A 17,553-nucleotide genomic window follows, 5' to 3' on the forward strand; every position below is an offset into this window, starting at 1 on the left:
TCGGCAAAGTCGCCGGTGGGAAATCGGCCGCGCTGGCACATCATGGTCACTGTTTTCACACGCGGAGAGGGAGAGCGCAGAGCAACGCTTTTAACGTGACAGCACTGACGCCTGTTAACAGACATGCCTGATGTAAACAGCGTAGCTTCACACTGCACCGTTCGATAAGTGAAAAAGTGCGTTTGTGATATCCCTTTCCATACGGTTTTACGCGCTGTACGTTTTGATCAGAATACCGTGCATCCAGAGGAATAGTCTTTGCTCCTGTACATTCTTCAGTCACCGCAGATATGCAAATTATCAAAGCTCGTAAATCTGAAAATGCCGTCAGTGCGATGAGAATTAACTTTTCCTTTCTTTATGAGGTTGAGTATATAGATCACAGCAGGGTGTGAGAAACAAGTCAGTCTTACCGAAATCTGTTACGACCCGTTCCAGTTGCAGCTGAAGACACGAAAGGGAACAAAGAGACCACAGTAATGTCAAAGGGCGCGTTGCCAAAATCGGGAGCATGGAGGAAAGAAAACTCGGGAGGCACCAATGGAAAAATCAGCGCAACAGTCGAGAACGAATAAACGTACAACGCCAGCGCTTTGCACTGCTGCAAATTAACAAACCGGCTCCGATTACCACTGTCAACCAGTTAAGCAAGGAGCGCCAAGTGACAGTTTTGAAGCGTAGTGAAAGAAAACGCTAGGACACCTACGTACTTTATGCATTGACAATGCGAGAGCATTCCAAGGTGTTGATGCCTTTGCCGAGAGTGACTAGCCGGGCTTGTGGGGTCCCGAGCTTTTCCCGTACACCACTTGCCACAGGATTCACACAGACAAACCTGGTCTCGTGACGTCACTTAAGGACTGGTGGCGTCAATTTCCTCCAGCCAGTGGACTTCAGCTGGTATGATGACATCACTGATGACGTCACCAGCCGCCAGCCAATCAGGATTTTAGTATACGACGCCTGGCAATCGCCGCTGGCTTTTTGCTCTGGTGAGCCTTCTATGCTATAACATATAATAGTAGAAAAAAAATTGGCCCCACGTGGCGAGGCGCTTTCTACTGGCTAGGATCGGGCCTTGGCCTTCACGTGGGACTGACTTTGACGCGCCCGGACAGGGAAAATAAAGAAAAGGACCAGCTTCAAGATGCTTTGGCTTGAGGAGGACGGCCGCATGACGTACCTCTTCCTACAAAAGCTTTAACTCGATAGCATTAGAACCCTCAAGACACAAACCGGTGTTAAGGTCTTGTCATGAAATTCGCTGGTTCTAATGCCATTGCATTGCCTACGCGTAATGTGGTTAAGCGCCCCCATAGTTTTGTTTGCTCCATGCTCAGGTGGTAAGCACTTAGGCTCGCAAGTCTCTGACGCACTAGATACGCTCCGACAATCCATATGAATTTATGCTTGTTGGGAGCGCCGGTTGTTCATAACTACTAGATTAAGCGCTCGTGTCGTTGTGTGCTCTAGTTCAGTTTTGGTTTCGTGCTATTCAGCAGCTTCATATGAGCCACAAACTGTGGTGATCCGTTGCCAGCGTCACCAAGTGCGCCCACTGTGTGACCACCTGCGCCATTCTTAGAATGACGGTTGCATAGGAGACCTCCTGCGTACATGACGTCATCTTCGTGTATCGTGACCAAAAACTGAGGTCACCTGTTGACCAAACAAAATGATTCAACTTCACAGAAACCTGGACCATTCTACTTGGCCAGGGCTGAGGCACAGGTAACTATGAACCATACAGAGCACGTTCCAAATGTGGGCAAGTAATACAGGTAAACTAATACAGACAATACAGTTTCACAGGCAAGGAATACAGGTAATGAGGGCGCATACATGAAAAAAAACTAGCCTCGAAGTACAGGTTTCCGGCAGCTTTTCCGGCTGCCTGTAAGTTGGCCACGTTGTGTCCTCGTATAAATACACAGAAAAGAGACCAAACTTGCGGGACTAAATATACCCGTAGGTATGTGGACTGCAACGAGGGGATGAGATACCACTCACATGTGGTATGACATACATTGGCCAAATGGGGCGCTGTTTAGATGAAAGGTTAAGAGAGCATGGACGGTCAATGGGGTGTGGAACTGGGTGTGGTTTGCCGCTTCATTAAAAAGGCCTGCGGTGGGGGCTCGTGCAGGGTCAGTCTTGAGGAGACTGTTGTAGGTAGTGCGTCCACCTGTCTTTTTTTCACGTGATTGTTTTATGTTGCGCTAACTTTTACTGAAGGCGCGAACTGGACACATTTATACAGGGGGGGGGGGTGACGCACGTGAAGCATGCTCAAAAGGTTAAGGTTTTGAACAACGACAACAGCAGCGAGTACCCTGTTTGGTTTCTCCAGAGGTATTGTAGAAGACTCCCGTGACGCTGTCCCTGAGGCGGAACTTCCACTTCCAGTCGGCGGCCCGCAGCGAGGTCACGCTGGCCACCATGAGCGACGTACGGGCGTCCACAGCGCCCTCTGATATCGCTCGCTCACATTCGAACGCCGTCATCACGTGTAGCCACTCGTTGGTGCGTTGGCGAACGGCCTCGCCGTCTGCAAATCAGCGAGTACTGACATCACTAGTAGATGAAGTCGGTGTCAACGACCACATAGTTCTTACGCGTAGTTAACGCGGAAAGCGGCGGCAATTAGTTAATTTGAGAAACACGTTACCAGCACAAGGCCGCAGCGCACAACATGAAAAAAAAAACTCATAAGTCCACGGAACCATGAACCGCACCGCAGGCTCGTCGCAGCGCTGGCATAGCTGGCATTTTTTTTCGAGCTCCTGGTCGTTGATGTCCAACATCTCCCCCTCTGTTCAAGATGTAGAAACATTTAGCTGCGTGAGACAACTGATGGTCGGCACCAACAAAATACGACAACTGCGATTCGGCGCCAGTGGTATAGAAAGACTACGTACTCCTGACGAGTGCCGCCACTGTGCAGTACCTAACAAGGCAAGAACTACTGAGCATCCACCAATGCGCAGCCACGCGGCTAAGCTATGGGCTCCGTGCGCTGCAGTTTGGCGCACGCGAGTGGCGCCACTGGTTAACAGCGGTGGCGAAAGGCGGACGCAGCCAACGCAGCTCTCTGGTTCAGTTTGCAGTGAGCGAGGCGAGCGGTGAGGCGTTTCTTCCGAAGGCGAAAACAAACTTGGATATATATGGGTGCTCTACCTACTGCTGTGTTTACTCAATGTCATAACAGCTATAAAAGCACTGCAGTCAAAGTACCGAATATATTTAAACGGTTTTCTTGGACATCGTACATGCTCGCTCATGCACAGATGGTATGCTGGAAATGAGTGCACTGTGGAATTAAATTCATGAGAGTGAACTGGGAAAGGGTATACATTGACTGGGGTGTTTCGAACGTGACATCATTGGTAGGAGCTGCTTTATGTCTTTATGTAGAGCGAAGGAATGCGTTCAGTCAGTCACAGGAAATGGTCTACGGTGAAGTTCTTGGAGCTATCATCTGAAGTTTAAGTCTTCGTTTGTTATGCTCATCTGTGGTTCAGCGTGTCAATTTTGTTACTAGTTTTTTTTTTTCGTGCGTGTGTGTATGCAGTAGGAGCGACGTCGTACTTCTGAGAGTGCTTATGTCGTTTTTCACATTGTTTCACCTAAGCCTTTGTGTATTTATTTGCATCATTTTATTTCCTTCAGTGGTTTAAAATTTTGTATCTTTATTTGTTGCATTTATGAGATCTCAATCCTGTTCTAGACGAATAAAAAGAAAAATAGAGAGTGGTTCAAATTTCTCTATATCTATATTTCTTGGATTTCACAACATCACTAAACCCTAAATTCGGGAATTAATCTTTTGATTTCAATTTAGCTTTATCGTCCCAATGCAACGAAGACTATAAGGGGCGCCATAGTAGGAGGTTCCAGATAATTGCAACCACTTTGAGTTCATTAACGTGCACTGACATCGCGCAGTACGCGGGCCTCTAGAATCAACCAGCATCGAACACGAGTCATTTGGGTCAGCAGCTGAGCTGAGCCACCGCGGCGGCGTTTCTAGAGGTAAGCATTTACCAAAAGAAAAATACGGCCAAAATATTTCATATAATTGGTGTCTTCATGAAATTCCTGAAATGAAAGTCCTGTGGAAGATACTTAGCAAGAAACACATCGTCTTTTTGTATGCTTAGAGCTATGCTTCTCTGAGAGGAATACACAAATTAAAGAAGTGTCGATTCTGCAGGATGTAGAGCAATATCATCTGATGTATATGTGTAGTAAGCTTGCGTTTTTCGCATTTCTAGCCGACCATTCACATAGCCGATATCACAGAGGATGTAAATTACATAGCTGATTTCATTATTTGGATCAGAGCCTTGTTTCTCAAACTGTAAATGTACTTAATTAATCTCAATAAGCTCAACTGCGCTGCCAGATATTGCAGTGCCGTCGGGACTGCAACACAATCATGGTTGCATTGAATGAGTGATCAGCCCAACCTGAAAGCAATTGAAACGAAATGCAGCATTGGTGGCGTCAAGACTTTCAATGCGTTGAAATGCGCAGAGAAGAAGGCGTTGACTTAGAATGGCATCGCGGTCAGTGCGCATCTGCTATGCGGCGCAGGGCCACCACGGCCAGTCTCAAGGGGGGGCGCGCGCGCTCTCCCTTCGAGAGACCGGCCGTGACTGAGCGTCCGGTTAACGCGTCGAGTGCCACGAGGCGGCGCTGGCGATGTGGTCGCTGCTGGCGCCACCATACCAGCGCACGGAGCCCATACAGCTCTCACTCTAAACTTCGCAGCTGAAAAAAAAATTGGCGGTGGTTTAGCTCTGGTCAAACCTGGAGTGACGCGATAGCCACAGCTGGCCGAGTGGAACTTGCTCAGTTGAATTGCAAAGTCAGACTTGTTGTTGTTGTGGTTAGCCTATCAAAAGATGGCACATACCCACACGGGGGGATCGGCCAAGAATCGGGTGGCTATTCACCTGAACGCAGTTAATAAAAAGAAAAAGCACGTGGGAGCGCAACACCGGTGAATTCAGACTTTCGCCGCTCTGTTTCGCTGGGCGTTCCTTCTTCATCTTCGTCCCACTTGACAATGCGCATGTGCACAGCTATGGCAGCTCGGTTTCGCCGGTGCGGCGCTGCTCCGCACCACGTGGCTGGTCACGTGACCAACCGCGTGCCGCCGCCACGGTCACGTGCCACCACCACGCTGGAGGCTCGAAATGCTGCCGTAATGTAGCTATCGCTACAAAAACTGCTGTACTCCAGAGGTTCGGGGTGATTACAGGGAGTAATCACCCCTGGGAGTACTGCGGTTACACCGTAGTAAACGGGTGCATACCCTGGACGAAATCGGCGCCGTGGTGCTCTACTCTCAGCGATTCAAGCGCCTCGCTGAGGCGGACTCCGTCGGCCGAGTCAGGAGCCGCTATGCATCCGCCGGTGATCAGGCGCGTCTTGTTGTTGAGGCAGAAGTAGCCGAGGTTCCCCGCCAGGCCGGTGAGCTTGGAGGTGCGGCGACGCATGTACGCCTGCGCGTGCATGCCTATTAGGGAGTGCCATAAGATGCAGCCGGGGTGAGCCTTCAACTAAACACGTCGGCACGAGCTCCGCCCATGCTTCACAGTCTTGGGAAGTTGGATAATCACAGAAAAAAAAGCACAAAACGTAGGACAAAGAAGTAGACGACACAGGGCGCTGGCTTCTAAATGATTCTTTCAACTGATGCGGATCGCGGCTGGCGGAATAGAAGAATCGGTTCATATCCAACGTGGTGTGCCGTGTAATTCTTATTTGTCCTGCGTTTTCCGCCGTTTTTTGGTGCGCTAGCACTTATAGTGGCCATTCCCCGCATTAGGGCGTTGTGTGTTTGTCTGTCCGTCTGAAGCCGGCTTTGTGGCAGGTTGCTCACCTTGTCCACCGTGTCAGCCGGTAGCCCATTTAATCGTGAGAGGCTGATTGGGAAGAGCAACTTGGCTCACAGCCCAACCCAAGCGCCACCGATGGCAACATCTGCCATAGCGCCTGCCTTGTGCCACTGCGTTACAGCTCCTCTGCCCACTGGGTGGCTTACTTGCCAAGCTGTAGCCGGTGGTAACCAGGCGAGAACCTGGGGTGCGAGTTAGGCGCCATCGCCCCTAAGCACAATGAGCTGAGTGGAATGAACAGCAGCGGTTAAGAGGATAACGTGATTCGAATTATGCTTGCACAGTAGGGAAATTGAATGAAATTTTAAAACATAATTGCAACTCCTGGCGCTGGCCTAAGAGACCACTGGCCTCTAAAAATGCCACAGAGCTTAGCTTCCTTATCCTTTTCAGTTCCTGATCTCTCACGGTACACTACTTGCGAGATGCTGTCCAGTGGCACAACCCACCCTCACAGGTTTCGCAGCAGTGTTTCACGCCTGTCGCGAAAATGCGGGTGCAGTGGAAAGATGTGCTACAAGTCACCCACGACGGTACAGTTCGTGAACAGACGTGACGAGCACATTGAATGTTGTGCAGCAACTTCGGCGTGCAGAATAGAAGCGGTGCGCAGGCGATGCGGGTAAATTTTTGTATCTTTCGCAATAGGCTTCGTGCAACACAAAGAAGGGGTAGAGGCGACCGAATTCAAATCAGGCACCACAGGCTGCCTTGAGAGGTACTCGTCCCTTGTAATGGTCTTTAACGCTAGTAGCTACCACCGTTACGCTAAGGCTGCATGTCTGCTAGCGACCATGGGCGAAACAGAGCAGTAGCTGACGCAAATGAGCGATTCAGATGTTAGTGATCTCAGTGAAATACTAACGTGAGTTATTTCAGTGGGGCCTTTATTTTCTCCATGTTAACTGAACTTAGCACGCGCCTTAGAGGGCAAAAAATTGTGAACAGTTGTGCTGGCTTTCAACAACATAGCTCAAACAGTTACTGTAACTAACTCACTTCGCTTTGTCGCCTCCGATTTCATTCGATCATAGACTACCTGAATTTTTATTAATTGAACTGACGGACTTAAGACCCCTCTCGTTTCCCTCCTGTATTTATTTTTCTAGTTCCTTTTTGCTTACATGCAGGAGTGAGTACTGCGTGTCTACGTAGACGCATCCTTCCAAAACATAGAGAACAAGAGGACAGTGCTGCCATGAATTCCACTGAACAAAACTGCCAAAGTTATGCTGTCTGATTAAAAACGCTAGTCGCATGACGAGAGATATGCGCTCACCTAATTTCTTTCAATTACTATCTCCCCGGGCATGCTCATTTTGGTGCACATCTAAGAATGTCTACGACAGAGTGCCCCTTCCGTACCCCGAGCTGTTGGCAGAAGTGCGTAGCTGCCCACCTGGAAGTCTTCGTTCGAGCAGCAGTGGAGGTGCAGGACGCTCGCAATCTGCTCGGCGGTGCGGCCCTCGGCCAGGGCCAGCATCAGGGCCAGCGTGGTCTGCAGGGCGAGCGGAGAGAAGACCACGTTGGCCGTTCCGCCTTGGGCCACCACGGCTGCGCTCAGCTCCTGGTACACGTCGACCGCGAACTGCAGCATGGCGCCGTGGATGCCGGTCTCGTCCGGCAGCGGCCTGCACAAGGGGTCCTGGATGCTAACATTTCAGTCAAAGGGACCCCGAAACGCGTGTTCAGTGATCACGGGGAACTCCTTGGTGTGCTTTCATCCTGGCAAGCGCTTTGTGCACAATTGTGCACGTTGCAAATTGAGAGCTTTTTCTGGGGGTGTGCAGCAGCTAGCATTGACTTATTCGTTTCAAATTAAGTGTAGTTTGTATCTAACAGGGCGCTCTTTTGGGTCAATAGGGAAGCGAAGTAAACAATACACTTCAAAACCAGTGCGCCTACTGAAGGATTTTCTCCTCCATTTTCATGCGTGCTGGTTTTGTCACCCGTAATATTTTGCTTTTGTTTTCAGCGATTACAGAGTCGTTTGCAATTTTTAAAAACAAACAGTGTAGATACCTGGTCTCGAGCAATTATTAAACGAAGCTGGGTGCTTCGATGTTGCAGTTTCCTACCGTTGTGTCCTTTTTGACAAAATTTGCTCATGCCCCCAAAATAATTACCATTGAGGATTTCCGCTACAAACCAGACTAATTGTATTTCTTGAGGCCTGCATAAACTATATAAAATAAAAAAATAAAATTTCTGAATAAAAATGATGAGCACTGGATGTAAGGGTCAAGAGTGTTGTAAATTGTTTCCACTTGCCTGAGCAACACCGGAGATTACATTATAGAATAAATTCTAGTGGACGGCTTCAGATTTGTATAGACCATTTGGGGGTTCTTTACCGTTCTCTAAAATTGCACGACAGGGATGTGTTCGTATTACGCTTACACGGAAATCTGGTCGTCGCGTCCGAGAATTAATCCAACGGCCTCGTGCTATGCAGTGAAGCAGCAAGCCAGAGCAGGTATGCTTACTAACGATGTCACCCCAGAGAAATTAGGTAAAAAAAGCAGAGAAATAATGTGTAGAACATTTCGATTTTGTTGTACTCGCAAAGAGTAAACTTCTTTACGACGAAATCATGGTGGTGATAAAGAAACCGCAATAAAAGTGGCACCTTATTATGTGTTCCACCTGTGGGCGCCATGAACAGTGAAGGCCGATTGTAACTTGGCCGAGGTGTCATTTAGGCACCGAGGTGTCGACACAAATGGAGACAGTTTACGCTCTTTCCCGTGCTTTAAAACCTCCCTCTCCAATGAAGAGCTATTGTATAACGATATGTATATGCAGGACTTGCTCTGGTGCTAACATCGTCGCCGTAGTTTGTCATGAGTCAAAATTCCTGCTTTCGCCTCCTGGTGAATGAGAATAAACTAAAATGGACGCCCTGTAGACTGGATCCTGTGGGGTTACACTGACGACGTGAGCTTGAACCATTAGGGCACTGGAACGAGCGCTTTCATGGGGTGTCGTTCGTCCACAAGGAAGAAGAGATCTGGGAGTAATTTTTTTTCCCGCGATGATAAAGCAGTACGACATCGAGGTCACATGAAGTCCTGCCATCTTCCTTTCCGAGGGAAGTGCTACTCTTTTTAGGTCTGTGCAAGACATGTACAACAGGGATAAAATAGGAGCAACGTGGGAGGTATGGGGTCAGAAATTGTGCGCGAAAGTTGCTTTATAAGTACGCAGCGCTGTACCCACTCTTCTACTCCGCGATGCGTGGCGTCCTGGTCGCGAGCGGCTGATGACGTCTCGGCCTCGGACAGCGACGTCGTGCGGCCGGACTCTTCGTCGACGCACGCCTTCCGCCCGGGTCTCGGGGCTCCTTCGGCGCCCGTGTCTTCCGGTCGCAGGTGGGAAGACGTGAGCTGCACTGAGGACCTCGGCACCTTCGCCCGGGAGCGGTCTTTCTTGCTGCCTTTCATGGTCTCCTGTTGATCTGGGGGCAAGCCGTGGCACCTCCTGGCTTCGCGGAAGGCACGACTTCTTCCTCGTCACTGCATGGTTCCTGGAGGGCGTTCGTACCCACTGGATCTCGCAAAATCGGCGCACTTACAAGGAGCAGAGTAATTATTGATACAGGAAGTTAGTCCCTTGTAAACATGGTCTATAAGCTGTCTATAGACTGTTTATAGACTCTATTGCCTTTCTGTAGATATTTCCTTTTTTGTATTCATAGTCTACAGGATGCTGATCCTGTAGACTATGAATACAAAAAAATGAAATATCTAATCTATAGACTGTGAGACTTGTATCGCCTATAGACTAGTCTATAAAGTTTATCTGTAGATAGACTATAGACGTTATAGACAAAAGTCTATAGACAGTCTATAAACTCTCAGAGACATTTTCGCAACGAGGGCCATGTAGTTGTGGTCAAATATCAAATGCGACACATTTATGAGGCCGACCATCAGCACTTTCCAGACGTCCATCGTGGCCTGAGTAAGGTGCAGTGTTATCCGGGTGGGCCTGATAAAAAGAAGACTCCCAGTACGGTTACCACTGTGTAACTTGAGATTCAGCACAGTTGTTTGCGGTGGGGAGTATAATGTTGTCCATTCATTATTGCTTGTCTTCTCCTCTGATAGAGTGGGCTTGACGTCACCGCACTGTCACCCGTGACTCACTGTACCTGGACCGCTCATCGTGGCGTGGTGCATGTCGTCACTGCATGCCGACCAATCAACGAGGCTCGGTGTTACGTGAAAGACATCCACCTCAGCGACGCGTTAGAACCGGGAAGTATGGCCTTAACAGCGGTCGCAGAATATTGATGAAATGGAAGGAGACAGACTATATGGAGAAGGAAAGAAAAAGCTTCGATAAAGACCACTTGAGCTCTTGTAGGGCGAGCTCTCATAAACGCCAATATATTATCTCGACCCTTAGGTGTTTCTTCCAGTAATATGCTCGATCAACTTGGGGGAATACTTGTATAACGATAGGGTAGCTGGGCTTCTGCAGAAGCTGCCGTTGTAATATGTATATACCTCCTTATAACAAATGTTCAGAACACTTCTCTGGCGCCTGTTAATGCCCATCCTCAAGTACCTCTTACACCTGCAGCTATGGGAATTAATGGTGTCGGCTTTCAGCAAAAACTGCATTACTGGCTAGTCCCTGTACCTGATATACTCGCAGTTGGGAAGTATACTGCTCAGAAGTATTATGAATGCTTGTCATTAAAAACCTCATAGGAAAAGCCAAAGCGTCATCCGGTTTATTGCTGGAATTCAAGTAGTGAATCAAAGGTACAGCAATGATGAACGGGCGCAGGCAGGGTGAAAACTGGCACCTCATCTGGTACAGCGCTCCCACGTGCACCTGCCAGCATAAAGCTTCATACAACTGCCTAGAAGAACCGCAAAAAGGCGCGAAACACAAAAAAGCGCCCGTATGCTGTGCGACGTCCGTCCATGTTAAAGATCCCAAGGTGGTAGAAATTATTCTGGAGCCGTCCACTACGGCACCTCTTTCATCCTTTCTTCTTTCACTCCCGCCTTTACCCCTTCTTTATGGAGCGGGCCGGGTGTTCACCGAGATAAGTGAGACAGTTGCTGCGCCATTTCTTTTCCTGAAAACCAATTTTCAGCTACAACCGTGATGACACCGCAGGAATATTGTCGGAGAATGCGAACTCGGTATTTGACTCGGCTGGCGACCGAACAAAATTGTGGATTCAACCCCGGAAATTCAAGTATGTACGGAAGTAAGCCTTAAAAGGGCCCCGGAACACATTTTCAGTGCATTGTTTTGCTTGTTGGTTGCATAAAATGAGTTATAGTAATGCTATTAGCATAGGTCGTACCGCGTATACTGTGGTTTTTAATATTTTAATTAGCTCGCAAAAACAAATTCTTGGCGCTGACGGTGTCACCATACAGTGGCGGTTTTTATAAGCGGATATGAAATCACTTAGTGCGAGCTTGATCATGAGACAAACAGTAAATGTACTGCAAATTGGGTTAACAACTAGAGATACGTTTTGTCAAGTTTTTGTGTTTTATATTACATTAACAAAACCAACTTGTTTACCCTAGATAAAAGCACTGTAAATGAAGTAAAACAAAAACACGCCACCAGAGACACTGGCTACTTTTTGTATCGAAGGACTTTGCGCCTCTCTGTAAACATCCTACGACCTAGCACTAAACACTTATGGCTACTCTCTATGTATCTGAGAGCGGCTTTGCGGAATCGATCCGATCGAGCCATTGCACTCTATAAGCGTTCGTTTCGGTCCCAAGGAGGGATGTGTTCGTTTCACACTTAGCAGGCGATGCATCGTCAGCTTGTGGAGAATCACCGGGCGGTGGCGCCAGATGGCGCCACGTTCCCGTCAACAGCGCGCGCTCCTTGCTCGCCGTGGCCAACCAGCGCGCTAGGAGCGACGGGCGATGGTTGGCGGTAAGCAGTAGCGGTACGCGCTATGCAAATGTGTCTGATATCTTGCGCAGGCAAGATATCGCAGTATCTCGCAGTATCTCGCGCTGGAGTTCGGATCCATAAGTAAGGGAACGTCGCTGGGTCAGCTAGGCGTTCACATGGCTGTTGTAACCATGCAAACGGCGCTGCCAGCCTTGGCATGAACGAGTTACAGAGAACAGGCAACCATGGAGTGCGAACTTCCGCCACATGCTAAGATAGGCGGTTTTGATTGGTCGCCCTGAGTGTCGTCATTGGGAGAGTGAAATGGGAATGGGAAGCTGCGCGAAAATCGAGTTGAGGGCAGCATTTTTTGCTTGTATTTTGAAAATTTTTCATTAATAACTCCTGTTCCTATGCATCGATTCTCCTAATTATTTTTGAGTCAGCATCTGTGTGACATAAAGAATCCATCTGAAGCGTAACCGGCATCCGTTCAAGCGGTGTTTCGCATCCCCTTTAAATAAATCTCCTTATAGAATTCCCCCATTGCCTAAGGGCTCCATGCGCAGGAATACAATTTTTTTGGAAGTTAGTATTTTATACGATGCACAATAGCCTGAATCACCTGACAAGCTAGAATTCCGTCACAAAACCACGCTTACGATTTGACACGTATTGAGTTGGCAAAATGCGGAGTTCGCGTTTCCCGGCATTCCCGTGAAGCGCCCTTCAACCTAGCAATACCTAAGCATTGATAATGTCGCATAACAGTTATGAGCTTCGAGGATTCCATTACTTGTTGTCCTTTCAGTGCGGAATTGATAAAAATCTGGGAGATCTGTTGCGAAAAAGTTGATGGAAGCATAATTTATCTTGGCGAATTTTGATGACTTGTGGTTGTGTAATAACAATAAATTTTTTTGCCAGTACGCAGGCTCGCACAGTAATTAAAAGAAAAGTCAACATTTCTCCATAACCTGTCAATGGAACATAATAACTATGTACATTTCAGCCAGTTTTTGTCGTTATAGTTAGCTTTCGCATCAATTTATCTTTCAGCAGGCGTCCTGCTGTCACAAAATTCGGCGCATCTTCGAAAAACGGCGCTGCGCGTAAGCAATCGCGCCCGCGCGCTGGAAAAAAAAAACAAAAAAAAAAACAGCGGGGAAGGAACCCCGGAGAGCGCGTAACTTTGCGCGTGTTGCTGCCCTTTCCACTCAGCTCGCCGGCGCGGCGCCAAAGTACACATGACCGCGCGTGGCGTCGACTTCTCTAGTATGTCTGAGTAGTTTCTACTCATCGTCGACGGAGAGGGCGTGACCTTGACTGCGCTAAAGTGATACCCTCTCCCCTTCGCTATCGTGCCGGCGTCTTCGCATCGGAAGAAGGACACGGAAATTTCTCGAAGGCTGTCTCCGCGCTAGACCAACGGGGTTGCGCGCCCGGCGCAAGGAGAAGGAGCTTGTGCAGTTGAAACCGCGTCAATGTGCGCGCCTGCTTTGGCGCGAAGAAAAAACAGACGCGGACTGCGCCTATAAATGAGGGGCTGCAACCGCCTGCTGTTAGCCCGAGCCGCCGTTCAAGCTTCCGAGGAGCGCGCCCGCTCGACTCCCGGGAGAACACCACTCGCCCAGCCCGGACCAGCGAGACAACGTGCGCCAGTCTGCGGATGGGCCCCGTCGTGCTCCTCAAGTCGTCGGACTGTCGCAGTGGCCGTTGAACAAATCGTGTTTTGTTTATTTGTCTCTCCCTGCGTTAGTGCACTTTAGGTGCAAAGATTATGTTGAATTGTTATCTCTCTCAAGTGTTACTTTGCACGCGTTGCATGGTATTTGTGAATCACTTCGTATCTGCCCGTACGATGTGATAGTGAAATCCTTTGTATCGTCTCTCCGCTGTATAAACTTTGTTTTGTTCTGTGACCCTTTGGCTCCGACCCATTCTCTGGCTTGCGACCGGCGAAAGCTGGGCACCAAACGACCATCCCCTTGTCACTTGGTAGCTGGTCTCCAGCTGAGTTTGCCACGCCGAGTCGAGAGCATCTCCTCTGTGACCGAGGCCGCTTCCCCCACACGCTCTAAGGGTGTCTGGGAGCGCACGCGAAAGTGCGCGAAGTGGTGACACCTGCATCTCTAGGAGCTGAAAATTTCATCTCGCTTGGATAAATATGTTTCGAACGGCCTTTTTTTTTTGTTATGTTAGCAATTCATGCGTTTCTACGGGCACAGTTAAAAATGATGAAAATTTCTAACCCTGTATCACAGGGGACACGCCGTGTATTTCTGCATTAGGAAACTCTTAGAGACGGTCGCCTTCGGCAAAATTGGAGAAACCGCATGCCACGACTTGACGCAGATCGGGCAAAACCAACCCACCAACGCACTGAAAATGGCCTGCCCAAAGAACTCGCTCAAAGACCACGCAGCAAGGTACGAGCTTATTGGATTAGAACAGTGCAAACAGTTCTTGCAGTGCACTAAATGAAGCAAGCCAGACCTCTTACAGAGAAAAACGCGGTTTATAGAAAACATGAACAATTGCGGCGGCTGCGTTTTTATGGAGGCAAAACGCTAAGGCGCTCGTGTGCTGTGCGATGTCAGTGCACGTTAAAGATCCCCAGGTGGTCGAAATGATTCCGGAGCCCTCCACTACGGCACCTCTCTTCCTTCCCTCTTACACTCCCTCCTTTATCCATTCCCTTACGGCGCGGTTCAGGTGTCCAACGATATATGAGACAGATACTGCGTCATTTCCTTTCGCCCCAAAACCAATTAATAATAATAATAACCAGCCGCACCGTTTCTACTACGTCCGCCTTTTGCTTCACTAAGAGGCAACAAAATTAAAAGGCAAATCGCACTTAACAAAAAAAAATATCGAAAAGTAAATGGATAAAATGATTTACTCAACCAAACACTAGCAAGCGTAGGATACGAGCCCTAACCTGCATTTTTCTTTCTAAGAGGGCTGACTTGCTTCATTTAATGCACTGCGAGAGCTGTTTGCACTGTTCTAAGAAAATAGGCAAGGACCCTCACCCATTGGCTTAGAACAGTGAAAACAGTTCTTGCAGTGCATTAAATGGAGCAAGCCAGCCGGGCTCTCTTACAGAGAAAAAATGCAGTTTAGGGCTTGTATCCTTTGTTTGTTTAGTGCTTGGTTCACTAAACCATCTTATCCATTTACATTTCGTTTATTTTGTGAAGTGGGCTTTGTCTTTTAACTTTTCTGCAGCTCAGTGAAGCACGCTCTAAAGGCGGGTCGTGGTAGAAACTGTGCGCTTCGTTTGGATACCAGGCCACTGCGGTATTTTACAAAACGAACTAGCTGACTTTTTGACAAAATCACCTCTAAATGCACCAGTTGCCTGTAGCGTCCCTAATCTTGTTCTTTTCGGAATGACTCGAGTTCAACGTTTTCAACTTATAACCGCCGCGTGCAACGATCCCTTACTCTCTACTGTCGACTATCAACATCTCATGTACCCATGGAAGACTCGTGCGTGTAAAACCGGGCAGTGTGCGGTAGCGATGACACTCATGCAGTGCAGGAATCCCCGTTTAAATCTTTACTTATGTAGATGCGGGTTCAGCCCCACAAACCTTTGTGCGGCTTGTGGTGAAGTAGAGACATTGGAGCATTTCTTACTTTCTTGCCGGAGGTTTGCACATCAGAGGAGAGCACGCCTAGAAATTCCCATTACAAAGTTGGGTCTCACCTTGTCGGTTCCTCTCCTCCTCTCTTTCGGCGCGAGCGCCAGGGGTTTTGCATTGCATCAAGTTAGCGAATACCTCCACAGTTATATAACAGCTACCGGCAGATTCCCTTGGTAATTGTTTCGCAAATTTACGCCTTCAAAAGAGCGTTTGGGTATTTCCATATCTTTAATTATTTAGTTCTCAGATATTCTCTCCCGATATTTTGTTTCTTCTTTTTCTTTTAAATTACTCTGAAATTTCACCCAAGGCACAATCATTAGCTTGACTCCAGTTTATCCTTTTCTATGTGGTCTCCCCACTGAACCCTGGCCAATCCCCCGTCGTATGTGCCATGTGACCAAGGCAACAACAGCAGCAACAAGAACAACGACGACGACGACGACGACGACGACGACGACGACGACGACGACGACGACGACGACGACGACGACGACGACAACAACAACAACAACAACAACAACAACAACAACAACAACAACAACAACAACAACAACAACAACAACAACAACAACAACAACGGTGCGGCTGGTTGCTGTCACGGTGCCTAATAGAGCACTGCACGGGCTTCACTTCGAGGACCGAGCCCGGCCGAGGCCCGCGCCTTCAGGCCCCGTGGTCGATGCGGGCATGTTTAGTCATCGGCTTACTGTGTTCAAGGCCGGCCCTCCAAGCTCGGCGTGAGGCCCGTTCCCGCAGCAGCGCAAGTGGTAAATTGCTCACTGTGTGCGAGTATATAGACTCCTGGTAGACAATTAAAGAAGTTGCTGGCGTAGGCGCTGAGATCGCAGTAACGTGAAGAAATAGACAATAGGCGAAACTGCTTGGAGGTCTGGCAACGCCGCGCCCGTAGTCTCCTGTTGTCATCTTGTTTCCACCGAGCAGCCGCGTCATTTGCTTCCGTGCTTTTCTGCCATGAATCTCACGAATATAATTTGAAAACACAAGCTTCAGGCCCTGCGCCACTTATGCCGCTGATCTTCTGCCAAATGTGTCTCTTCCTGTCGTGTAGTCAGCACCAGAATGCTTCTACCACATTCTCTGCTTCGCTTGAAGTTTGGCGCCCAAGTGCAACACAAAACAATAAATAAAAGCCGGACATATGCCCTGTGTTTACTGGCCCCAACCCGGCGAAACAGCGCACTTCGCATTTCGCGTATTCTATCCAACTGAAAAATCTGCTCTTTGTCCATCCAAAAGGGGAGCATGCGTTTATTTCGACATGGCAGCGGAGGAAAGAAGCCTTTGCTTGCGCACGCTTTGCAGTGTTCAACTCTTAGTACAGCGCTAACTGGACGATGACTACTAACGCAGGGAAAACTAATGCGTTGTCCTCTGCATTGACTGGAGCGCCAATACGGAAATGGCGGCCGTGTGCCAAGAGCTTGCTCGTTTTTTTTTTCTGTTACGCTATACCAGCTGAAACTGCATTGATCAGTTTCATCAATAATTGTGGGGAAAAATGAATATAACTCAATCTCAGTTATGTTTACCTGATATCAATATTAAAGGACTTTAAAGCATGAAAATGCAGCTATGTTCGATTTAAAGGGGGGTGGGGGCTTCTACGCAACTAATGCAGCTAGACAATGGTAGCGGCACTGTCTCGGCGGCGACGACGACGAAGGTTCGAGGCATATGCTATTCTCCTGTCCTTCGGGGCAAACGCCAAGGGATATGCCTTTAAACCAGTGTGCGATTTCATTTACAAATATATAATTACATCAGGCATATTCCCCTGCTAGATTGTGAATTAAATAATTTTCTATTTTCGTTTTTTTCTGTCTCCATTTTTAATCCAAATTCGAGCCTAGGTCACAAAATTATCCTGTTACTCCACTCCTTGCCCCTGGGTGCATTTGCATCAGCGATGCATCCTGCCCATTCCCTTCTGTGGGTAAGTGCCATTAAGCCTGCGGACATCATCGTCATCACCATGTAAACGGGATGGTCAGGTGACAATGACGCCAAAGCGACGGAGCGCTTGATGCAGGTGGTACGACATCGACAACAGCTCGGAACCGGATGAACTAGGCTAAAAC

At 48.3% G+C, this 17,553-nt stretch overlaps 1 protein-coding gene across 2 annotated transcripts in view; it reads right to left on the reverse strand.

Annotated features, from left to right (window-relative positions):
- The window catches only part of LOC144135080 (ipis-1-like), a 9,947-nt gene extending 562 nt beyond the window's left edge, over positions 1-9,385 (reverse strand). The window contains exons 1-6 of one of the 2 annotated variants that reach the window (XM_077667837.1): positions 9,126-9,385; positions 7,306-7,537; positions 5,321-5,510; positions 2,333-2,548; positions 414-444; positions 1-49 (exon numbers count right to left, since the gene is read on the reverse strand). The exon at positions 1-49 is cut by the window's left edge and continues 497 nt beyond it. In XM_077667837.1, coding sequence (XP_077523963.1) covers positions 1-49; positions 414-444; positions 2,333-2,548; positions 5,321-5,510; positions 7,306-7,537; positions 9,126-9,349 — 942 coding nt within the window. In that variant the 5' untranslated portion in view covers positions 9,350-9,385. The remainder of the gene's footprint in view (positions 50-413; positions 445-2,332; positions 2,549-5,320; positions 5,511-7,305; positions 7,538-9,125) is intronic. The other variant, XM_077667836.1, reaches the window with a different exon arrangement.
- Positions 9,386-17,553: the final 8,168 nt, after the last annotated feature.

Source organism: Amblyomma americanum, chromosome 5 (genome assembly GCF_052857255.1).
Source record: "Amblyomma americanum isolate KBUSLIRL-KWMA chromosome 5, ASM5285725v1, whole genome shotgun sequence".
NCBI classification, from domain to species: Eukaryota; Metazoa; Arthropoda; class Arachnida; order Ixodida; family Ixodidae; genus Amblyomma; species Amblyomma americanum.